Source organism: Sesamum indicum, linkage group LG2, assembly GCF_026168435.1.
Source record: "Sesamum indicum cultivar Baizhima isolate 11 linkage group LG2, ASM2616843v1, whole genome shotgun sequence".
Taxonomy (NCBI): domain Eukaryota; kingdom Viridiplantae; phylum Streptophyta; class Magnoliopsida; order Lamiales; family Pedaliaceae; genus Sesamum; species Sesamum indicum.
The window spans coordinates 14,456,742-14,477,112 of NC_142658.1; the positions used below are offsets into that span (position 1 = coordinate 14,456,742).

General features: G+C 31.9%; 2 protein-coding genes across 2 annotated transcripts; both read left to right on the top strand.

The window, feature by feature from the left end:
• Nucleotides 1-1,343: 1,343 nt before the first annotated feature.
• LOC105155684 (Galactosyltransferase family protein) lies at nucleotides 1,344-2,575 on the top strand. The gene has a single exon (XM_011071605.3). The coding sequence runs from the start codon at nucleotides 1,452-1,454 to the stop codon at nucleotides 2,421-2,423; it is 972 nt and encodes a 323-aa protein (XP_011069907.1). The 5' UTR covers nucleotides 1,344-1,451; the 3' UTR covers nucleotides 2,424-2,575.
• A 7,918-nt stretch (nucleotides 2,576-10,493) lies between these two features.
• On the top strand, nucleotides 10,494-16,689 carry LOC105155685 (protein YIP4b). Its single transcript, XM_011071606.3, has 3 exons — nucleotides 10,494-11,246; nucleotides 15,916-15,990; nucleotides 16,235-16,689. Exons 1-3 carry the CDS (start codon nucleotides 10,725-10,727, stop codon nucleotides 16,493-16,495), a joined length of 858 nt encoding a protein of 285 aa, XP_011069908.3. The 5' UTR covers nucleotides 10,494-10,724; the 3' UTR covers nucleotides 16,496-16,689.
• Nucleotides 16,690-20,371: the final 3,682 nt, after the last annotated feature.

Below are 20,371 nucleotides of genomic sequence, written 5' to 3' on the forward strand. Positions count from 1 at the left end.
ATGTGTAATGGCTTTTTACACGATTTTGGTACAATTTTTATTAAAGTTCGGGGGACCTACAAATCAATGTGAACCGCACCAAAAAAGTGATTCAACGTGTAATGATCTGAAATTTATAATGCATTTACGAACACCACCATTTCAAATGATTTTGCAATGGCCTATGTAACTCTTCAGCTGTTACAAAAAGATCAAATTCATTTTATCAGCTACATGACGTCATTAAAGATTATCCGTTCCAAAATTATTATAAAGACCTTTCCAATGCGGTCATTCCAAATGATCGTTATAAATCCTGTATTTCTTTTATAGTGCAAAAACAACAGTTAATAATGGTTGTACAACCATGTCTAATTAATATTTGAATAATTTTTTATCTTTAACCATTATAATCTACACTAATATTAAAAGATAGTCCTCTACACTCACATATGACAGTTTGTGGCACCGCTGCATCAATTGTTAAATATGAAAATTATACTCTTAATTAGATAATTTAAAAAATTAATTATTTATTTTTAAGTTTGCAAAATTTCGAGCTAGCTTTGGCCAAAAATTGAGAAACTTCCCTCAAAATTTTACTAACAAATATTTTTGTTAGTGAAATTTCTAGCAAAATCACCAACAAAAACAGTACAGTAAAATATTTCAATAAATTGAAAAAAATTGACATATATAATTATAATATTTCAATAAATTAAATAATACAGAACAATAAAATATATTACAATAAACTAACTAAAATAAAACAAACACCCTCATATCTGAGAAATAACACATAACCTCAAATTAATTTATTTATGAAATTTCAATATTAATCACAAGATTAAGACATTATGAATTTTTCACTAACAAACCCATTACTTTTAGTTGGACCAGAAGATCTAAAATACCCCAAAAATCTCAATAAAATAGAAAAGTAAAAATTAAGAACACCCACGTTAAATAATTAAAAAAAGAAAAGATCATAAATGACGTCAAAATAAACAAACACTCGTATTTAAAAATAGTTTATTATTAATGTCACCTTTGCTTCTCGGATCACTAAAAACGACTTCTTTGTTTTTATTTTTATTTTGATTTGTCTTTTTTGCAGTCAATGACTTGAAACTCAAGAATAGTCAACAATATAGAATTAAAAGCCACCACGTTCATGCAAAATCGCCTAAAATTGAACAAAGTTGACCACATGCCCATCAATTCTGCCACGCAAAAAGGCCAATAGAGTGACAGTGACTCCAAAGTTAGGCTCTGTGCCACTCATGTTTCACACTCTTCACCCTTTCTTTAAGGTTCAAAAGTCAATTTTCCTCCACGATTTTGCCAACCAAAATCTTTCAATTCAAGAAACATTCTATTTATATTACTATGCTCAAATTACTACATTTCAAAGTTCTCGTTCTCTTTGTATTAATTTCCTCGTCTTCCTCAACATTCATGTTGCTGCAACGATGAAGCCTAATAGAGTACTGGACAGCCGGCGATTCATCGCGTCGTGCTTCGTCTTCATCGTTTTCCTATGCATTTTAGCCTCAATCAACGAAATCCGATTCGATAGTCTTCTAAAGTTAGGTGAATGTGCGCTCTCTCGTACGCCATATCACAATGCATCAGTACAAGAATCACATCACATCAGCACAACACCACCAGTATCTTCATCTTCAGACGACATTAGGATACTTCTTGGGATTCTCACGCTCCCTGACCACTACCACAAACGGCACTTCCTCCGCCTCATCTACGGCACACAATCTACCGTAGGGGCACGAATCGATGTGAAATTTGTGTTTTGCAACCTCACCAAGGAGGACCAAAAGGTCTTAGTGGCGCTAGAAATCATGCGTTACGATGACATAATAATCCTCAACTGCCAAGAAAACATGAACAAGGGCAAGACCTACACCTACTTCTCGAGCTTGCCCGATATGCTCCTAAACGACACGAACGTGCCATATCCGCCCTATCACTACGTGATGAAAGGGGACGATGATGTGTACTTCAGGTTGCAGAGTTTAGCTGACTCTCTAATTCCACTACCTAGACAAGACTTGTACTACGGGTACGTTATCCCGTGCCCCAGCATGGACCCATTCGTACACTACATGTCGGGTATGGGTTATTTGATCTCTTGGGACATCGTTGAGTGGCTTAAGGATTCGGATATTCCCAAGAAGCATCTCCAAGGCCCGGAGGATAAGGTTTTCGGGGAGTGGCTAAGGGACGGCCATCGGGGTAAGAACAGGTACAATGCGAAATGGTCGATGTACAACTATCCGGAGCCACCTACGAGGTGTACGCACGAGCTGTGGCCGGATACCATAGCCGTTCATCTTTTGAAGACTCAGGAGAAGTGGATTCGGACATTGAACTATTTCAATGTCACTAAGGATCTGAAACCTTCGAAATTGTATCATATACCATAGGTAACATACATTGATCTGTCCATTTTTCATTCTTTCTTACAGTAGAGTTAGCTGTGGAAACACATTACAGTTGATTTTGGAGGCTGTTTATTGTCTAAATTGTTTTTTTCTTGAAAAAAAATATATAAAAATAAATTCTTGAATGCAGAATATATATCGGTGATCAATTATTTCTTATTTAATTGGTTGCAATATCTATACTACTAATTAAGGGGGAGGGGTTTAGTATAATTATATTTTGTATACATTTAGTACATAGACTAAATTAACCCCATTTAAATGTAAAATTTACAATGAAGTTTTTTTTTTTATTTTTTTTAAAGCATTTCATCTTTCTCTCTCTCTTTCTTTTTTTTTTTTATAGTATATAAGTCTTTCATTCATGAATGCAAGAAATCAGTCATCAGCAGTGGGCGATGGGCTGCATTTCATTATTATTATTATTATTACTGTTGTTGTTGTTTTTCTGTTTTTGGATATTTGATTGGCTGTATTTCAATCATCAATTGCAAAATTCTGAACCCGGCTATGAATTGTCCAATATGTATATCTATCTATTATCTATACTACATATATATATATAAATTTCACTCACAAATAACAATTACTTATAACGCAATACTAATCTTTTTAATTATCAAAAATATTTTTATGCATTTTCAACTACCACTACTCAAACTTTTCTTCTTATTTATATGATCTATACTATCTAACTATATTAATATGAAAATTTCACACACACTAAATTTTTTTGTGTCGATAATATCCCCTAAATTAATTTAATTTTATTTATTTAAATGTGATGTGTTGGTTTATATATCTGATTCTTATTTATAATATATTTTAAAGCGTACATAATTATTTATTATGCGCATAGAGATGGTGTGTCATAACGGCTAGTAAAAAAATATTAGCATGATCCTATGAATTTTTTAACAATCACTAAACCACATTAGTGCCACATTAACACCATATTAGCATTAGTCTAACGGATTTATCAATAATATTAAGTCAGTTGAACATTTTTTATACGTTCTAAATATTTGGGGGTGCAGTTTGCGCACTAAATATATTATAAGAATGGTAAATATAATTAATCATGAAACCAAAAAAAAAAAAAAAAAAAAAGCAGAAGAGGAATTGAATATCATCCACCTAGGCTTGGTCTGTGTTTGTTTGTAAGAAAATATTTCTTATGTACCTCAAACATGTTTCATTACTTTCAAAAGAAATATCACAACAATTATCATCATTATATTTTTTTTTCTTAACTAACTTTTTCAATACATCACATTTATTATAATTAACTTATATTATTATCTCACACACTAAATGAAAATCGATCATCTTAAACAGTTAACACATTTCATGTCATGTTTTTGTTATTGAGGCGTTAATTGACAGCGGATTGAATCTCATTTCATTTTTTGTGAGAAATTTTGGAGATCATTATTTGTTTTTCTTAATTAAAAAAAGAAATTTTAATATTTAGTTTGCGACTCAAGAGAAACTAATTGTAGATTTAGAGGCTTAATTAATAAAATAATATTTAAAAAACTTGTATAAATAGTGCAAAACAAAAAAGGTTAGAATTTTAATGCAAGTCCTCACTCCATGGGACGACTCCAATAATTTGTTTTTAGACTAACAACGGAGGCACGAGATTTCTGTGCACATAATTTTATTAGACGCAATGTGAGAATTATTCATTTTCTTTAAATTGTTTATAAATTCAATGCATATCAACAACAATCCAGAACATAACAAGTTCAATAAGACAGTCTATTTTACAAAAAAATTTCCATCCAAAATGAAAGAGAATAGAATCCTATTGAACTAAAATAAAATAATTATAAATTGAATCCTTGTTCTCACGAATCGATTCAATTTGTAGTTGTACTTGCTTCCTACTGAATTCACCTTCCACCTACATAAATAAATAAATTAAAAATTACATTTATAAGGATAACCCACTAAATTTATGCATCCACAATATGTAGTAAAACTCCTTCAAGCTTGCTTATTCAATGTCACTGGTGGGAATTGATTTAGCACAAAATTTTGAGTGGGAACAAGTACTATGGAATACAGGCACTACGTAACTTAAAATAAATTAAAATGCTTCGTGTGCTGATTCTACATGGCTCCAGGATTACTAGGAAAAAAAAAAATAGGAATTATCGCCAGAACATATATACAGTGAAGTTCTGATGGTGAATTTTACATACCATATCAAAAGGTATGGTATAGTTTAAAGAAGTCCCGCAAAATAGTTTACGTCACATAGAAAAGTTCAGTTCAAAGCTACTCAGTTATATGGGAGCTCTCCAAAAATGAAATGAAGGAACGATTGTTGAATGGGAACATAAAACCTTCCGATAGTCAATTGGTGCATATGCGATCAAATATGTTTCTTGGGCATTCACACTGTGTATTAAAGGGTTTTAATTTTGTCGCAAAGTCATTAGCGTGGATGAAATCCATTTATACACAAAGTACAAACACAAAATATTGGTTGCAGCTGTTATGAATGGAAGTAACAGGTACTCCCTCTTGTATTTTCAATTGTCAAAGAAAAATCCTATTTATCTTGGAAATGGTTTCTTTACTTGTTGAGCAAATATATTATAAGAGGGCGATCTAGAAATTGTCTTATTTCTTATTGTTACTCTAGTATCATTGGAGCAGTACGCGAAAGTTCAGACTTTGTGCCACCTCACATAATGCATCGTTATTGCTTGAGGTACGTGTGTTTGAATTTCAACACTCATTACGAAAATGTGGAAATTTGAAGGATCTTTGTTGGAGAGTTGGTTTTGAATATTAAATCAAAAAGTTCAATCAAATTATTGGATGAGATAAATAGTCACAACCTATAAGTGTTTGTACTTTTAGACCAGATTGACAAGAAAAAATGGACAGCTTCCCATGATGGCGGATGACGATGCGCCATTTTGACAACCAACATGTCAGAATTTATCAATGGAGTTTTGAAAGAGGTTGGCCGCTCGCCTGTGACTGCAATAGTCGAAATAATATTTGCTCATTCTGTTTATTATTTTCATGAGAGGATGACGAAGAATAATGTAATGTCAAACAACAATCAACTATGGACGAATTATACATAGAAGATGTGTAAACATTGGTCCTAAAAATTTGTTGAGCATTCGGTGACAAGATACCATAAGTTACAAAATGCTAGCATGGATATGGATTCAATACTCATATTGTCAAAATTGCCACCCAAGAATGTACATGTGGGAAATGGACTCAATTTGGTATCCATTGCTCTCACGCTAAAAAAGGATGTGTTGCATATATGATTAGTGTTTTATCAATGATTAAGGATTATTATGATCTAATCGGCTTGCAGAAATATACATATTCTAAATCTTTCCAACCTTTGATGGCGGAAGATTAATAGGATGTTCCAAAGTTTGAGTTGGCCCACGATACTACTTTTCGTATCTCTACACGTTTTGGTTGAACCCAAACATTATGTATTCAAAACAGTCAGATTGGCAAGATACACATGGAAGACAACAAACCCAACAAATAAGAGATACTTCAAGACAATTAAATGTGCCAGTGAGAGGTCATCCACGATAAATAATATTTGTACTAGTTAATTGTACTTTTTAATTAATAAACTTTAATATTATTATTTATATAATCAGTAAATTATTTAAACTTGTAATATTTAATTATTTTATTAATTTGGATTGAAAAACTTATATTTATTATTAATTCTAATTAGTAAATTATTTAAATTAATAATTATAAGAAATAGTAATAAATATAATTATTATTTATTACAATTAATAAATTATTTAGTTGTTTATTATAAAAAAAATAAATTTGTTATTAATTATTATAAATTATTTAAAATTATAATTAATAAGTATAAAAAATAATAATTAAATATAAGTTGGAGTCACGGACAGTCTAAAGAAAAAAAAAAGAACACAAGGGGATAAATTACTATATTTTAAAAATAACGGGGCTAAATTGTTGTTCTTTTTTTTATAGGGGGTAATTTGCTCATTTACAATATCATAGAAGAGTTGCTTGCATATTTTTTAATCCAACAATAACATGGGTGAGAATAAAAAACTTGTAAAAGATATTTATGGTAATCTTGAAGTTTGATGTTGGGGTGTTAGTAACTGTTATTTTTGAGTAAAAGTTAGATCTTTTTTTTTATATATCATAGTATAGATAAAAATAATAAAAATTATTAATAAGAGAAAGATGCAATAGTAACACATTGCTCAATCGAAAATTTTGAATGATGGACTCTATAAATTCTCTTTGTTCTCCCACACACACTACACATACAACACACACTAATTTACACTAACCCTAATGCTATCATGGCGGATGGCGATGACTTGGAGGCCGAAGATGGTGGTCCTCTTATCGACAATAGATGGAATAATACTATTGAATGGGCCCGTCATCGTTGGAGAGGGCGCCACCCTCTAAATGCAGCTTCACGGGCTCTACTTGCTTCACTTGTATATCATATTTGGATGAAGCGCAATCACCGACACTTTAATATGCGGGAATCAAAATCTGAGTACTTGGCTAAAATGTCAATTGAACAAATTCGGATGCAGCTGATTAGAGAATATTTGCAACTTAATGTTAATACCGTTGTACTTTTTAGAATTTGAAAGATTCCTTGGCATGATACTTAGCACTCCTCATTGTACCTTGTATTATTGTAACACAATTTTTATAGTTAATGAAATTTATATTTATCCAAAAAAAATAATTATTAATAAATTTAATATTTTTGTTAAGGTTGTGTACACTATAAAGAATTGACAAATATAATATTGTTGGACTTTACTTGGAGTAACGACATCAATTGATTTTTTAAAATAATTATTAATAGAATGTATGTTTAAAAAAATAAGTTTTAATTATTATTCAATAATAAATTTAATATTTTTATTAAGGTTGTGCAAAAAAAATTGAAAAAAAAATATCATGTGACCTTACTCAAAATACTCCAACCAATTTTTTTTCTGTTAAAAAATAAAGACCACGCGAAACGATTGTACAACGAATGACCATTTCAAATGCCCAACTGCATGCTTGTAGCATGGGGGGGGGGGGGGGGACATTATTATGTAGCATTGATGGACATTATTAGTTTTTATTGTTCAATATTTGTAGTATTATTATTTTTTTTAAATAAAGTTATAATATTATTTCTATCAATTCTTTGTAATATTAATAAAAATATTTAAATTATTAATTAGAATTAAATGCATTTTACATCTCCAAAGTATACCGCCCTCATTAATTACTTCTTAAATTAAATAAACCCTCACTTATCCCCTCTCTTTGTATAATCCTTTAAATTAAAATAAAAATGAACAAAGTTTTGGCTTAAAATTTTATAAAACTATGATGGTTAGAAATTAATATTAAATTAATATATACTAATTAAATACAAAATAATTATTTTAAATTTGAGTAGATAAACAGTGGTAGTGATTTAACACAAGTTTATAAATTCAATGGTTTCAAATTAATGAATAAAAATGCATTTTTAATATTAAAAATATATTTATACTGATATTCATACTAACGGATATTTTAGTGTATAGACTCTATCCATCCCCAAAAATAATTATTCAAAAGATGTGTGTCTGAATCTGGATCTAATATAAAAATATTATGTAGGGTCTGGTTACTAACTATTAAAATAGTTTTAATCTAGGTATTACCTATTAACTGACAAGCCTAACATGTTGATCTAGAGTTAGGTTAAGGGATTAAATAGGATAAGGTTTTAAAATCCAGCCGGGCCCTGACGGTCGAACCGCCAATCAAACCACAAAATGGGCAGGCTGAAACCAGATAATCGGATGAGCCAAAAAATTACTTTTTTTCATGAAAATCATTCCACACTTGTGGGTCAATTATCTAGTGTAAATACAAGATAATATCTTTCATTTTTCTTTTGAAATGTGTATTATTTTTGTTAGATACCCTAATTTTATGTTATTTCTTAAAGGATAATAGATTATTTCTAAAAATATGCATTATTTCTGTTAAATTTAACTATTTTATTTCTAAATATAAAATTCTAATTTCTCTTCTCAGTTCAGTTTTGCTATTTTTATTTGATTGTTTATGATAATTTAGTGTATCTGATTTTCTGTTAAATTGAAAGTGTATAATTTTATTTCTTATATTTGATCTTTATAAGTTTATTTTTAAATTTATTTTATTATATTATATATCCTATTGAACTATTAATATCAAAGAAAAACAGTGAATTGTTTTTTCTTTTAAAAAAAATAGGTTGTTAAGTATATTAATATTATTTTTAAAATATTAATAATTATTTATGATATAAATATGGCATCACTGGTCCGACCATGATTGACCCGATGGTTGAACCAGTAACCCGTGACCCACTTAATTTTTCAATTCGATGAACAGTTTGGATTTCAAAACATTAAAATAGAGTCACTATTTGAAAAAAAAAAAAATTATTTTATCAACCCTTAAACTATCTCATTTGACATTTGGGCACAAAAAAGATAGACAGTCACTTGCAATATTTTGTTATTAAAATTATATTTAGTACGTCTAATGCAGAAATACAAGTTTATAAATTTATCTACTAGTACACAGTAATTTTATTAACATCGTATATGAATAAAATTTGAAATCAAATTAATTGATATATTTTATTGTAGAGGGTATTAAATGAAGATATAATATTATTAATAGTTAAGGGTATTTTTGTCCATTCTTATTTAGTTTAAAGGTGAGAAGGGGGTAAGTGAAGATTTATTTAGTTTACGGGGGTAATTGATGAGGGTGGCATACTTTAGGGGTACAATGTATTTAACCCTATTAATTAATTAGTTACAATTTTATTTTATTATTAAAAAGACATTTCAATAATAATTGTTTTTTTTATAAAAAAAAAAAAAGAATAGTTGGAGTCGTTAACTTGCTGGAAAAGAAATCGCAATAAAAAAAATTACAAACATTTTTTTGGAGCAATACGTCGATTGAATCAATACATTAATATGACTAAAAACAATAGTAAGTTACATCGATTCAATTAATATATCAATATGACTAATAACAGTAATAAATTATAATAACTCATACAAAAAAACGATAATATACCAAGATATTTGGTAGGACTCGAATTTATGACCTTAAATTTATTTATAAAATTTTAATTTTAGATTTAACCAATCGACTAAGACATCACGTGAATATATTTTATGCACTATTTGCAACCTTTTTTATTTTGCACTTTGTGCAAAGATTTTTTGTTTAATATTATTTTTATTAAGGGTAAAATACACTTTGCCTCTGAACTACTTCTGATATAACATTTATCCCCTAAATTAACAAATATAACACTTACCCTATTGGTTGAACAAAAATGCCCCTCCTACTTTGAATAAATATATTGTTCTCAATATATTTTAGTATTTTGCACATTAAATCATCCTCAAATTATTTTTTAATTATTTTTATTTAATAAAAAAGAATTTAAATTAAAAATAGAGTATCAATTAATATGTGCTTTTTCTTAAAGAAAATGACAAATATATACTTAACCAAAAGTTAAAAACTTAATTTTATTGTCTAAAAAAGTAAATAGTTAATAACTTAATTTTATTATCTAATTAATAAATTATTTTCATGATTTTTTTTGTTCGCATTCATTACTTAACTTTAAATTTGTAAAATATAATAAAACTTAAACTATTTTGTTGGCTAATTATATATTATTTTATTATAATAAAGATATTTTTTTCAATTAAGAAAAAATTAATTAATCTTAAAATGCAAAATTGTTAGAAAAATAAGGATAATATTATCTAAAAATTTAATTATAAGGATAAGTATTAAATTTATTAATTTAAAGGACAAATATTACATCAAAAATAATTTAGGGGCAAAATGCAATTTACCCTTTTATTAAATAAGCCTAGATCAGGCCTTGTACGACATATCGTTCATACATGTGCATTAAATGGAATTTAGAGTAAAGGATGAAATAGAAAGGAATTGGATTTCCTTTCCGTGATGCCAAACAGTCCCTAAATAGACTGTAGTCGTCGATGCCATGTCTTATTTACTTCATTTCCAAGCGAAAAATATATCTAAATCTTATTAAACCCCCACTCTCTCTCCCGCCCTCACCACCGTCACTTCTCCACGCGCCACCACCGCCCCTGAAACCTCAGTTGTCCCCAGATCCCTAATTCAGCTGAAACACACACTAATACACCTCCGGAAACACGCACAATGTCTTACAGCGACACCATCCCTCTGCATCCCAGCTCTCAATCGGACATCGACGAGATCGAGAACCTCATCAATTCCAGCCACTCCTCCGTTCTCCCTGCTCGCCCTCCTTCCCCTCCACGCGCCTCCATCCCCATCTCCTCTACCCCCCCACCTCCTCCGGCCTTCATCCCCTCCAATCTTCCCCCTCCCGCCGTTCACAAACCCACCCCTGTTCCCTCTGTCATACCAACCGTTCCGGCCGCCGCGGCTCCTAAGCCCCCTACACATGGATCCACCAGCGGCAGCGGCAGTATTGGGGTAACCGGTTTCGGGTCGGCCCCGAATACACTGACGGAGCCTGTTTGGGATACCGTCAAGAGGGATTTGTCGAGGATTGTCAGCAATTTGAAGCTGGTTGTTTTCCCCAATCCTTACAGGGAGGATCCGGGGAAGGCATTGAGGGATTGGGATCTCTGGGGACCCTTTTTCTTTATTGTTTTCCTTGGCCTTACTCTCTCATGGTCTGCTTCCGTTAAGAAGGTAAGCTGGAGATTCATTTGATACAATTCATAACACACTTGCACTGATTTATCATGTATCATTATGATAATATATGTAACTGGGATTGAGGTTATGTTCATGTTGGCTGGTTCTGATTGGAAATGAACTTTGGTAGTTGATAAAAAAAAAAGCCCTGTTTTATCTGCATGTGTTAAAGGTATATGAAAGCTTTATGAAGTCTTTTAGAGAAGTTTGGGACGGATCATCTTAGATTGGTAATTGGATAGATCTTATATCTGTACTTGCGGAATGCTCTTGCATTAATGTTGACGTGGTGATATTTCTTGAATCTCCTCAGCAAATTATTGCCTCAATGGAAGAAATTGAGAGGAACTAGGAATGCAAGTAAACATGGGACTTGATCCTAGAAACATCATGAAGTGGAAACTTATGTCATTGGTGATCAACCTTCATCATCTTTTATGGCTTGGTAAAAAGTGTTTGACTAGAGACATAGAAACTAAGACTGGAAATCAAACTAAGGTTCTAACAATAAGGTGAGCGCATCTCATTAAGACTTGATTAGTGTATGTCATGGCACAAATATGGCAAGATTCTAATGGTTGTGAAAAAAATCGGTTGCTTGATTTTGGCCTACCCTTTTTTTGGTACATATGGTTTGATGATAATAGAAAACTCAAACTTTTGAGAGGTGTGCTTTTGTTTACTGCATACTTCCAATATTTATCTGCATGTACACATATTACATTATTTCCTGGTTCACTTTTTCCTTGGGAAAAAAGAAAGGATTATGGAGAATTTTGTGTTTACTAGTAGATACATTTGCTAGTTGAATTGAGTTTATATAACTTGCCACTTTTTTGTTTTGTTTTTGGTGTTTTCTGTTTAATTTCCAGTGTCTTACGGTTAATTTATGGTTGATGGCTATCTATCTGATTTAACTAAGTTATCTTTACTTGATTTACTGAGAATTTTCTGTAATCATGAGGCCATGAATTAGGTAAAAGTTATTGTTCAATTGAGCTAGTAAAATGAGTATAATCTTGAGTCAAGGTTGGAATTTATGTCGTCTATGTGGTGGTTTATTTGTAGTTTACTGGAGTTGGTCTTGAGAACCATAGGCTCATGGGCAACGTTGGCATCCAACTTTAATGTTGGAAAAATATAATGGTCACTTCAATCAACATTGGCAATGTGATTGAGTTTGCAGGACACATTCTTCAGTATTAAGATCACTGGTTATAGATTCGAAAGAGTGTTAGATACCTGGTGAAGAAGTCACTCTGGAAATCATTCTCTGTTCAAGTCTTAATTTTGGAATTGCCTACAAGGAACATTAGTATGAGGCGAATTTGTATTCTAGTGAATCTTTTAATTTATGTCATTAGTCACAAGACGGATGGAAGTTGAAAGAAATCACAATTATTTTGAAGAATGAGCCTAAGAGATCGAGATATTCATTAGTTATTTTGAATTGTTGATTCTTTTAAGGTATCTAGGTGGGGAATGTTTTGTAAAGAACATATGTAGATTGAACTTTTTTGCAGTGAACAATTATGGTAGAAGATTGATTAAAGATGGTAATACTGGAAAAACTTATATTTGTATGCTAATGGTTTCATATTTCTTTGTACTCCATTCCAAGGGCATTTACATGAAGTCTTTAGGGGGTTTGGTGATGTAATGCTGGCTGGGGTTATTATCTGTCTTAGCTAAATGAAGGCACAATTATTTAAATAATGTAAAAAAATAAAAAAAATATGAAACTGGTGTGCTTTGGAAATGTTAAAAAGTAGGCCGAATTGCCTTCACAAATCGTGGTTCTGCCAATTTAAAAACATCTAAAACCACTGCAAGTGCAAGTAGTTGTCTGCATGCGTCAAATGAATCACTGCCACTGCCAACGGTGGCAACGGTTCTGACACTTTAGAAACCGATGCTAATGGTAGCGGTTTGTATACGACCCGTGAACAAGGGATGGACATCACCATGCCTTATAAATATTCATGCATGGGGAGGATCACGTGCATTTTTTGAGAAAAAAATTGACAAAGTGAAAAAATCGGTTTCAGTTGGGGAAAAGAAAATATATTTAGAGTATAATTATGATTAATTTTGGTCCACATGATACAAGTGTGTTGTACGGTCAGGCAAATTATCGATCTGAAGATGTGCTTGGAGCCTAGGACACAAATTTACATGCTCCACGTGGCGATATTTCCTTCTTTTTCTTTTTTTGGTTCTTCAGTTGATCCACATCAAGTCCTTGTTCTATAGGTGTTGCAGAACATGGTTAGCCTAGGGGATTATCCAATGCAGTCATGTTGAGATTGACACAGACCTTATAACTGCGTTAGTCGTGAGATGACGCCCCGACACCTATACTTTCCATTTCCCAATTGGTAAGGCGACTGTCACACTTCATGGCATTGCAGTCATGTAGGCCTTTCCATTTGAAGGTAATTTTATTACAAGAGTAGATTCCAAGTGAACTATTGAACAGTGGCAAGATTATTGCTATCAAATGGTTAGGGTTCCGCCTAGATGAGGATTGCATTAGATATTTCCGAATAAAACTCACTGTATTTGCACTCTGGAGGAGGTATTCCAAGAGGCACGATGAGTGATAGCCCACATGAGAGATTATGAAACCATGCCCAATCTTCCCCATTGCGTCCTCGTCCATCAAGTGAATGCAGACGTTTTTAACTTACATTTGGGTTCGGGGAATGTCTTGAATTATGCCAAACTGATGAAAAATCCATTCCAGGTGATGCATCTCCACAATGGCATAGTGATTACCTCCTCCAGAGGGTTATCGCTTCGCTATCGCTTGTGTGGCCAAGCAAGTGTTCATGTAATGAAGTGATTTTAATTCGGGAGTATCTAATGTAATCCTCATCTGGGCGAAACTCTAACCATTGATAGCAATAATCTTGCCACTGTTTAGTAGTCCACTTCGAATCTACTCCTTACCTTCAATCAGGAAATATAAAGTATGGATTTCGGATCGCCATCTCTTGACTAACGCAGTAATAAGGTATGCGTTAATCTTTGCATGTGCCACATTGGATATAACCCCTTTAAAAACTCATGTTCTACAAGTGGCGGGGGACCAGCTAAAGTAAAATATCGCCACATCGGACATGTAAAGTTGTGTCTTGGGCTCAGGGCACATCTTCATATCGAAGATTTGCCTGACCGTACAACACATTTATATCACGTGGACCAAAATTAGTCATAATTCTACTCTAAATGTAATTCTTTTACCCTCTTTGAAAACAATTTTTTTGCGTTGAACAATTCCTTCTCTAAAATTACATGTAGTCCTCTACATACATGAATATTTATAAGGGATAATGATGTCTACCCTTCGTTCAAATTTGTTCACAGGTGAAAAGACTCGTGAACTTTACAGAACCACTACCACCGACTTCGGTTCTGAAGTTTGAGAACCGCGGCTATTGGCAACAGTTGATTTGATGTGTGCATGCGTCAAATCAACAGACAACCGCCTGTGCCTACACTTGCCAATTGTTTTAGATGTTTATTATTATTTTTTTTAAAAATTTTACTAAACCGTGATTTGTAAAGGCGGTTCTGCCTATTTTCTTAACATTCCCCTAGGCACACTAATTTCGTATTCTTTTACATTATTTAAATAATTTTACCCCAAATGAACTGGTAATGGCAGTGGAAATTTAACTTCTTTTGCATGTTCAAATTGGAACTGGTCATATCATTTCTCTTTGAATAAACAAGCACGGATATCATTATATGCTTGAATCTTCTTTTTCTGCAGTGCACCACCTGATGCTGCAGTTAACCTGGCAATGCTACTAGATTGATGCTTTATAAGCAAACATGGATATTGTACTGGGTTGTTTATTCATCCTTTCAAGTTTTGGGTGAAAAATGCCACAACTTTAGATAAATGTATTCCATCACTCAAATACCTTGGTTGAATTGGAATAAAGGTTTAGGTGAAAGTTGAAGGTTTGAAGCATTAGCCTTTGTTGGTGGAAAGTGATGGCTTCTCGGTTGTCTACACTTTAAATGCTCTTTGGAATTATATCTACCTACAAAAGTGTAAGCATATGAACCCACCACTTAAAACCCAAAGAACAAAATGCTGAATGCTCGAGAACCACCCTTGCAATCCAAGGTTTTTGCTAATCAATCTGGGGCCACAGTTTACTGCGATAAAGACATAGGCTACAAGGGGAGGGAAGATTGTGATTTCATCCCACATGAATTATGATTAATTGACTAGCTTTTAGTTCAGAAGCTGAAGAATCTAGGTCCAGTCGGTCCATGAAACCGATATGCCTATAAATATCTTGATAATTGGAGTGCCCTTTAGTCAATATATTATTTGCTGCACAGTAGGTCATATGTGACATTTCATGAGTTCCAGTTCTTTGTGTTTAGGTTACATTGACTTGCAAGAAGGATGCTTCCTATTGAAAATGGAATCAGTAATCAGCCGAAAGCTGAATGTTTACTTCTGTTGGTAGAATTAGAGGAAAGGAAGCCATAGATGGTTGGAAAGTTATACTTTGTTAATCATCCAAATATTGGACATGAAATCATGTTGCCCATAATTTCTTGCATGCATCCTGCAGCTTATGTGAAGTTCTGTTTTTGGCTAATCGTTTTCTTTTATATATGTTATATTGCTTTCCAGTCCGAAGTTTTTGCTGTTGCATTTGCGCTGCTCGCAGCAGGTGCTGTAATTTTGACTTTGAATGTGTTGCTGCTGGTAATTCCTCTCTCTCTCTCTCTCTCTCTCTCTCTCTCTCTCTCTCTCTCTCTCTCACATATGCACACACGGACCCACAGAGACCAGAGCTAGCTCCTGCATACATGTATACACTTAGCACAGCCCAGTTCCCCTGTTCATTTGGACAAACTATTGTTGCATTTTTAGAAACTGAAATCATGAGTTCTCGAAAATGAAATGATACATACCCTTCTTTTAATTAAGATTTCCGTCTATGTTCTAGGGTGGCCACATCATCTTCTTCCAGAGCCTCAGTCTTCTTGGTTACTGTCTATTCCCTCTGGATGTTGGTGCCCTGATTTGCATGTTAAAAGACAATGTAATAATTAAAGTGGTTGTCGTAGCCGTGACATTGGCTTGGAGCTCATGGGCTGCATACCCCTTCATGAGTACTGCTGTCAACCCAGGAAGGAAAGCTCTTGCACTCTATCCCGTCTTACTCATGTACGTCTCTGTGGGTTTCCTCATCATCGCCATCGACTGAAGAATCAATGATGGTTGTTATAGTAACACTCGATCAGCAAATCAAAAACTAGAATTCTTTACAGTAGAGTTTCTGAGGAATTCTGTAATTGTGATTGTACGTAATATTCTTTCTGTTGTTTGCAACATCACCCAGTAAAATTGTTCAACAGAGTTTGGTTAGTCAAATTATTAACCTTTGCTTCTTAGAGCTAACCGACTGTGCATCGAACTTTTTTTATGAGACCTAAAAGTTACAGTGTTTGATTTGTTCTTGTGTAACTCGAACAGAAAACCAAAGTAAAATAACCACACAAATATTCCAACAGAAACATGTAGTAGGCTTACAAGCACCGCAACCAATATCTATATAAACCAACAACCTTCTGAACGTGTGAAATATTCCCTCAAAGAAAACGTTAGAAATTATATTTGCACTTCTTTTGAGAAATTTTTCATTTATAATCATATCTTTCGTTAGAATTTGAATAAAAAAATATTGAAGTTAGTTAAAAAAATAACATTATTTTTTAATTTTATTCTACATTCAACATTCTTTATAATTTATTGATCTTAGTAATATTTTTATGCAAGTAAAAGTAATTTAAAAGAGTATTATAATACGTTTTCGAATTATTATCATTGAACAAAAGGTAGTTATTAATAAATGAAAAAACTAATCGTATTATCAATAATTTAAACAGAATGTTGAATGGGATGTAAAATTAGAAATTTTATATAATTTTTTTATTGATATCAGTAATTTTTCATCCAAATCTTAATAAACAGGTACAATTGGAAAATTTATAAAATAAAAATTGAAAATTCACATGTAGTAGGGTCTAAATATAACTAATCTTAAAATATGGAACATGTTATTGTGAGTATTATTGTGGGTGAAATGGTGGCATGCTAACGCATTGTCAATTCACAGACCACTTTGCTAAATCAAACCAACGCCGCTAATTATTGGCTTTGGAGGCTGAAAAGTGAATTAAATCATACACCCAATCAAACATTTGTACTATGATGATTATTGATTCCCACCAACTTAAGTAATTTATAAAAATAGATTAGTTATATTTCAATGCCAACTCTAATAAATCTATCCACACAAATCAAGAATGTTGAATAGAAAATTTTTTAGTTGGCATGTGTCAAGTAAAGTATACTTGTTATTTTAAGAGTATTTATGTCGGCAAGTTTCTTATTTTTAGTTGTAAACGACAAGTTTGAACAATTTATAAATTTTAATATTTCTTTTTTTCCTAATAAGATCTTTTTTGAATAAAATCGTGAGACTCGTAAGAAACTAGAATGGAAAATATCTTGCACAATGAGGCAGAGATTGAGTCGTAAGCCACATCATTTTGGCTTCGTCTGTGGAAACGAGGTCGTATGCCCGTCTCAAGCTATTCGTGAGGCTCATACAAAACTAGAACGGACAATACTTCATGAAATGAGGTACTGATTAAGTCTCACAAATCACATGAAATATATAACTTAAAACAGTAATTAATTATCAATCATATAATAAACGTAAAAAGAAAATATTTTTCTCCCCAATAAGAACATATATATAAGGGCTCAAGTCATTGCCGGATGACATTCTTCAATTGTACGGATGCAACATTTTTACGTGAATCAAATTTTGTGATATTCGGTAAGTGTATGGGTCAGTATATAATTTTTTAAAAATATTTTATAAAATATTTGAAAATTTATATGATATTAAAAAATTATTGGATAATTTTTTTTTAAAAATAAATTTTTCAGATATAAAAATAAGTCATTATGAGAGGCTACAAGTTCCTCTAGGAAAAAAAATAAGGAGCTTTTTAACTTGTTTTTTAAATTTTAATAGACTTCTTCAATTTTAATTATATTAATTATAAAATTATTATTAGTAATAATATTTTATAAGTTCTATAATTTTACTTTGTCCAAACAATTTAAAAGCTTATCTTTAAAATAAGTTTTTAATTCTTATCTTATAAGATAATTTAAATATAAGTTTAGCCAAATACCTCTAAATTAATTAGATAAGAAGCATTGTTAAATTTGTCATATAATATATTAACTTTATGGTGTAACATAATCTGGATATAATATTATTTGTGCTATTAAACTTATCAACTAGTAATTTTAAATTATTATTCTGCTAATTTCATTAAATTACTTACTCGCATGTCTAAATATTTGTATATTAAAGATTGGATACAGTTAATAATATGGTTATGTATTTAAACTTCATTAGAAATATAAAAATTAGTAAGAAATATGAGCGCACACTTCTAATCTCTCTTATCTTTTTTTAAGTGAAAGCAATAAACTATTATTTTCAAATAAATCGATTACAATAATCAATATCAATTATTTGTATCTAACAACAAATGATAACTATAACAATCATATATTAATTGTCAATGTCAAATAACAATATCAAATCAATAACTACTATTAAAATATAACAACACTTACTATCAAATCAACAATGGACCGTGTTGACCCAGAATCAGTATGGATCAGCCCAAAAATGCTCGGCCCTTTACTGTTCATGGCCGGTCTTGGAGCGGTCCTGAACCTCTAAGTGGACCCTAATCGGGTCAATTTTTAAACCCAGGTCCAGTCCATAGACCGGCTCAATTGAGCCCCAAACCAAGCTCAGATCAGGTCCGGATGTGCTTGCTTTTTTTTTTTTTATAATATTAAGGTATTCTTATAAATAATTACTTAAATTTATAATTGCCTTATGAAATGAATAAATAATAAGTTAAATCACATGAAAATTTATATATAGAGATAATAATTAAGAATATATAATGAATTTAAAAAGGAAAAGGCCCAACAGGCTTGGCTCAAACCCGATCCAGGACCAAGTGGACCTAGGCCACTGGGCTAGGTTGGTCTCAAGTATTGATTCCTAACATTGGCTCAAGACCGTCCGTTCCCACGTGCGCCTAGGCCGAACCAGCCCAATTTTTTATTGGTTCAATCCGATCTTGGGTTGGGTTAGCCCAGTCTAGCACACTGTGCATGTTGAATCCCACATGTTGGTGCACTAGAAAAAAAAAATGACTATTGGCTACGATTTTAATAGCTATGAACAAAAAAAAATCGTGATAAATATTTTTTATTGACCACGGTTAAATAAAATCGATACAAAAATATTGATTTTCCATCAAGAAAAAGTTATTAAGCCATGGCAAATGTTTTAGTCACTCTCACAGATACCACGGCCAACAACCGTTGCATGGTCGTGGTCAATGACTATTTGTTACGGCTATTTTATTACTAATCACGACAATTAATCATAATTAAATATTGCATCTTTTTTATAGTGGTGGGTTCGAATTCACGACTTTAAAGTAATATCTAATCTCCCTTAGTTAAAAGTTCATTTTCTACAAAATAATTACAACACAAAAAATTGTTTTAGGAATCATATTAATAACACTAGTTTTAAGAAAGGAGTTCTTGATGGGGAAATAAATCTGGAGTATGAAATCCAAATACACTACGAACACGTGAAAAGTCACAAAACTGTAATTTTTTTTTCTCTGATTTGTCCCAAATCCCCTTTTACAGTGATACAAAAGGGGATTTATACAACTTTAAGTAATCAATGGGTGTGTGTGGTGGGGGGGGGGGGGTATAAAATGGTTTATCACCAATAATTGGACATAATTAGGGCTAATCTAGCTAGTACTTACATTTAAATTATTATAAAAGACAACATTTTCTCGTACTAATTTTTTAATACTCAATTTACCCTTTATTTCATTTCATTCCTCAAAAAAGATTTGGTCATTAGTAATTACAACAATTTTAATAACCTCACTTTTTTTCCTCTTAACTATCCACTACTCCACACTTCTCTCTCATCTTACTTCTCCAT

Coding starts and splice junctions, on each gene's coding strand:
- LOC105155684 (XM_011071605.3), top strand. CDS start 1,452: ATGAAGCCTAATAGAGTACTGGACAGCCGGCGATTCATCGCGTCGTGC.
- LOC105155685 (XM_011071606.3), top strand. CDS start 10,725: ATGTCTTACAGCGACACCATCCCTCTGCATCCCAGCTCTCAATCGGAC. Junction 11,247..15,915: donor GGTCTGCTTCCGTTAAGAAG/GTAAGCTGGAGA, acceptor ATTGCTTTCCAG/TCCGAAGTTTTTGCTGTTGC. Junction 15,991..16,234: donor CTTTGAATGTGTTGCTGCTG/GTAATTCCTCTC, acceptor TCTATGTTCTAG/GGTGGCCACATCATCTTCTT.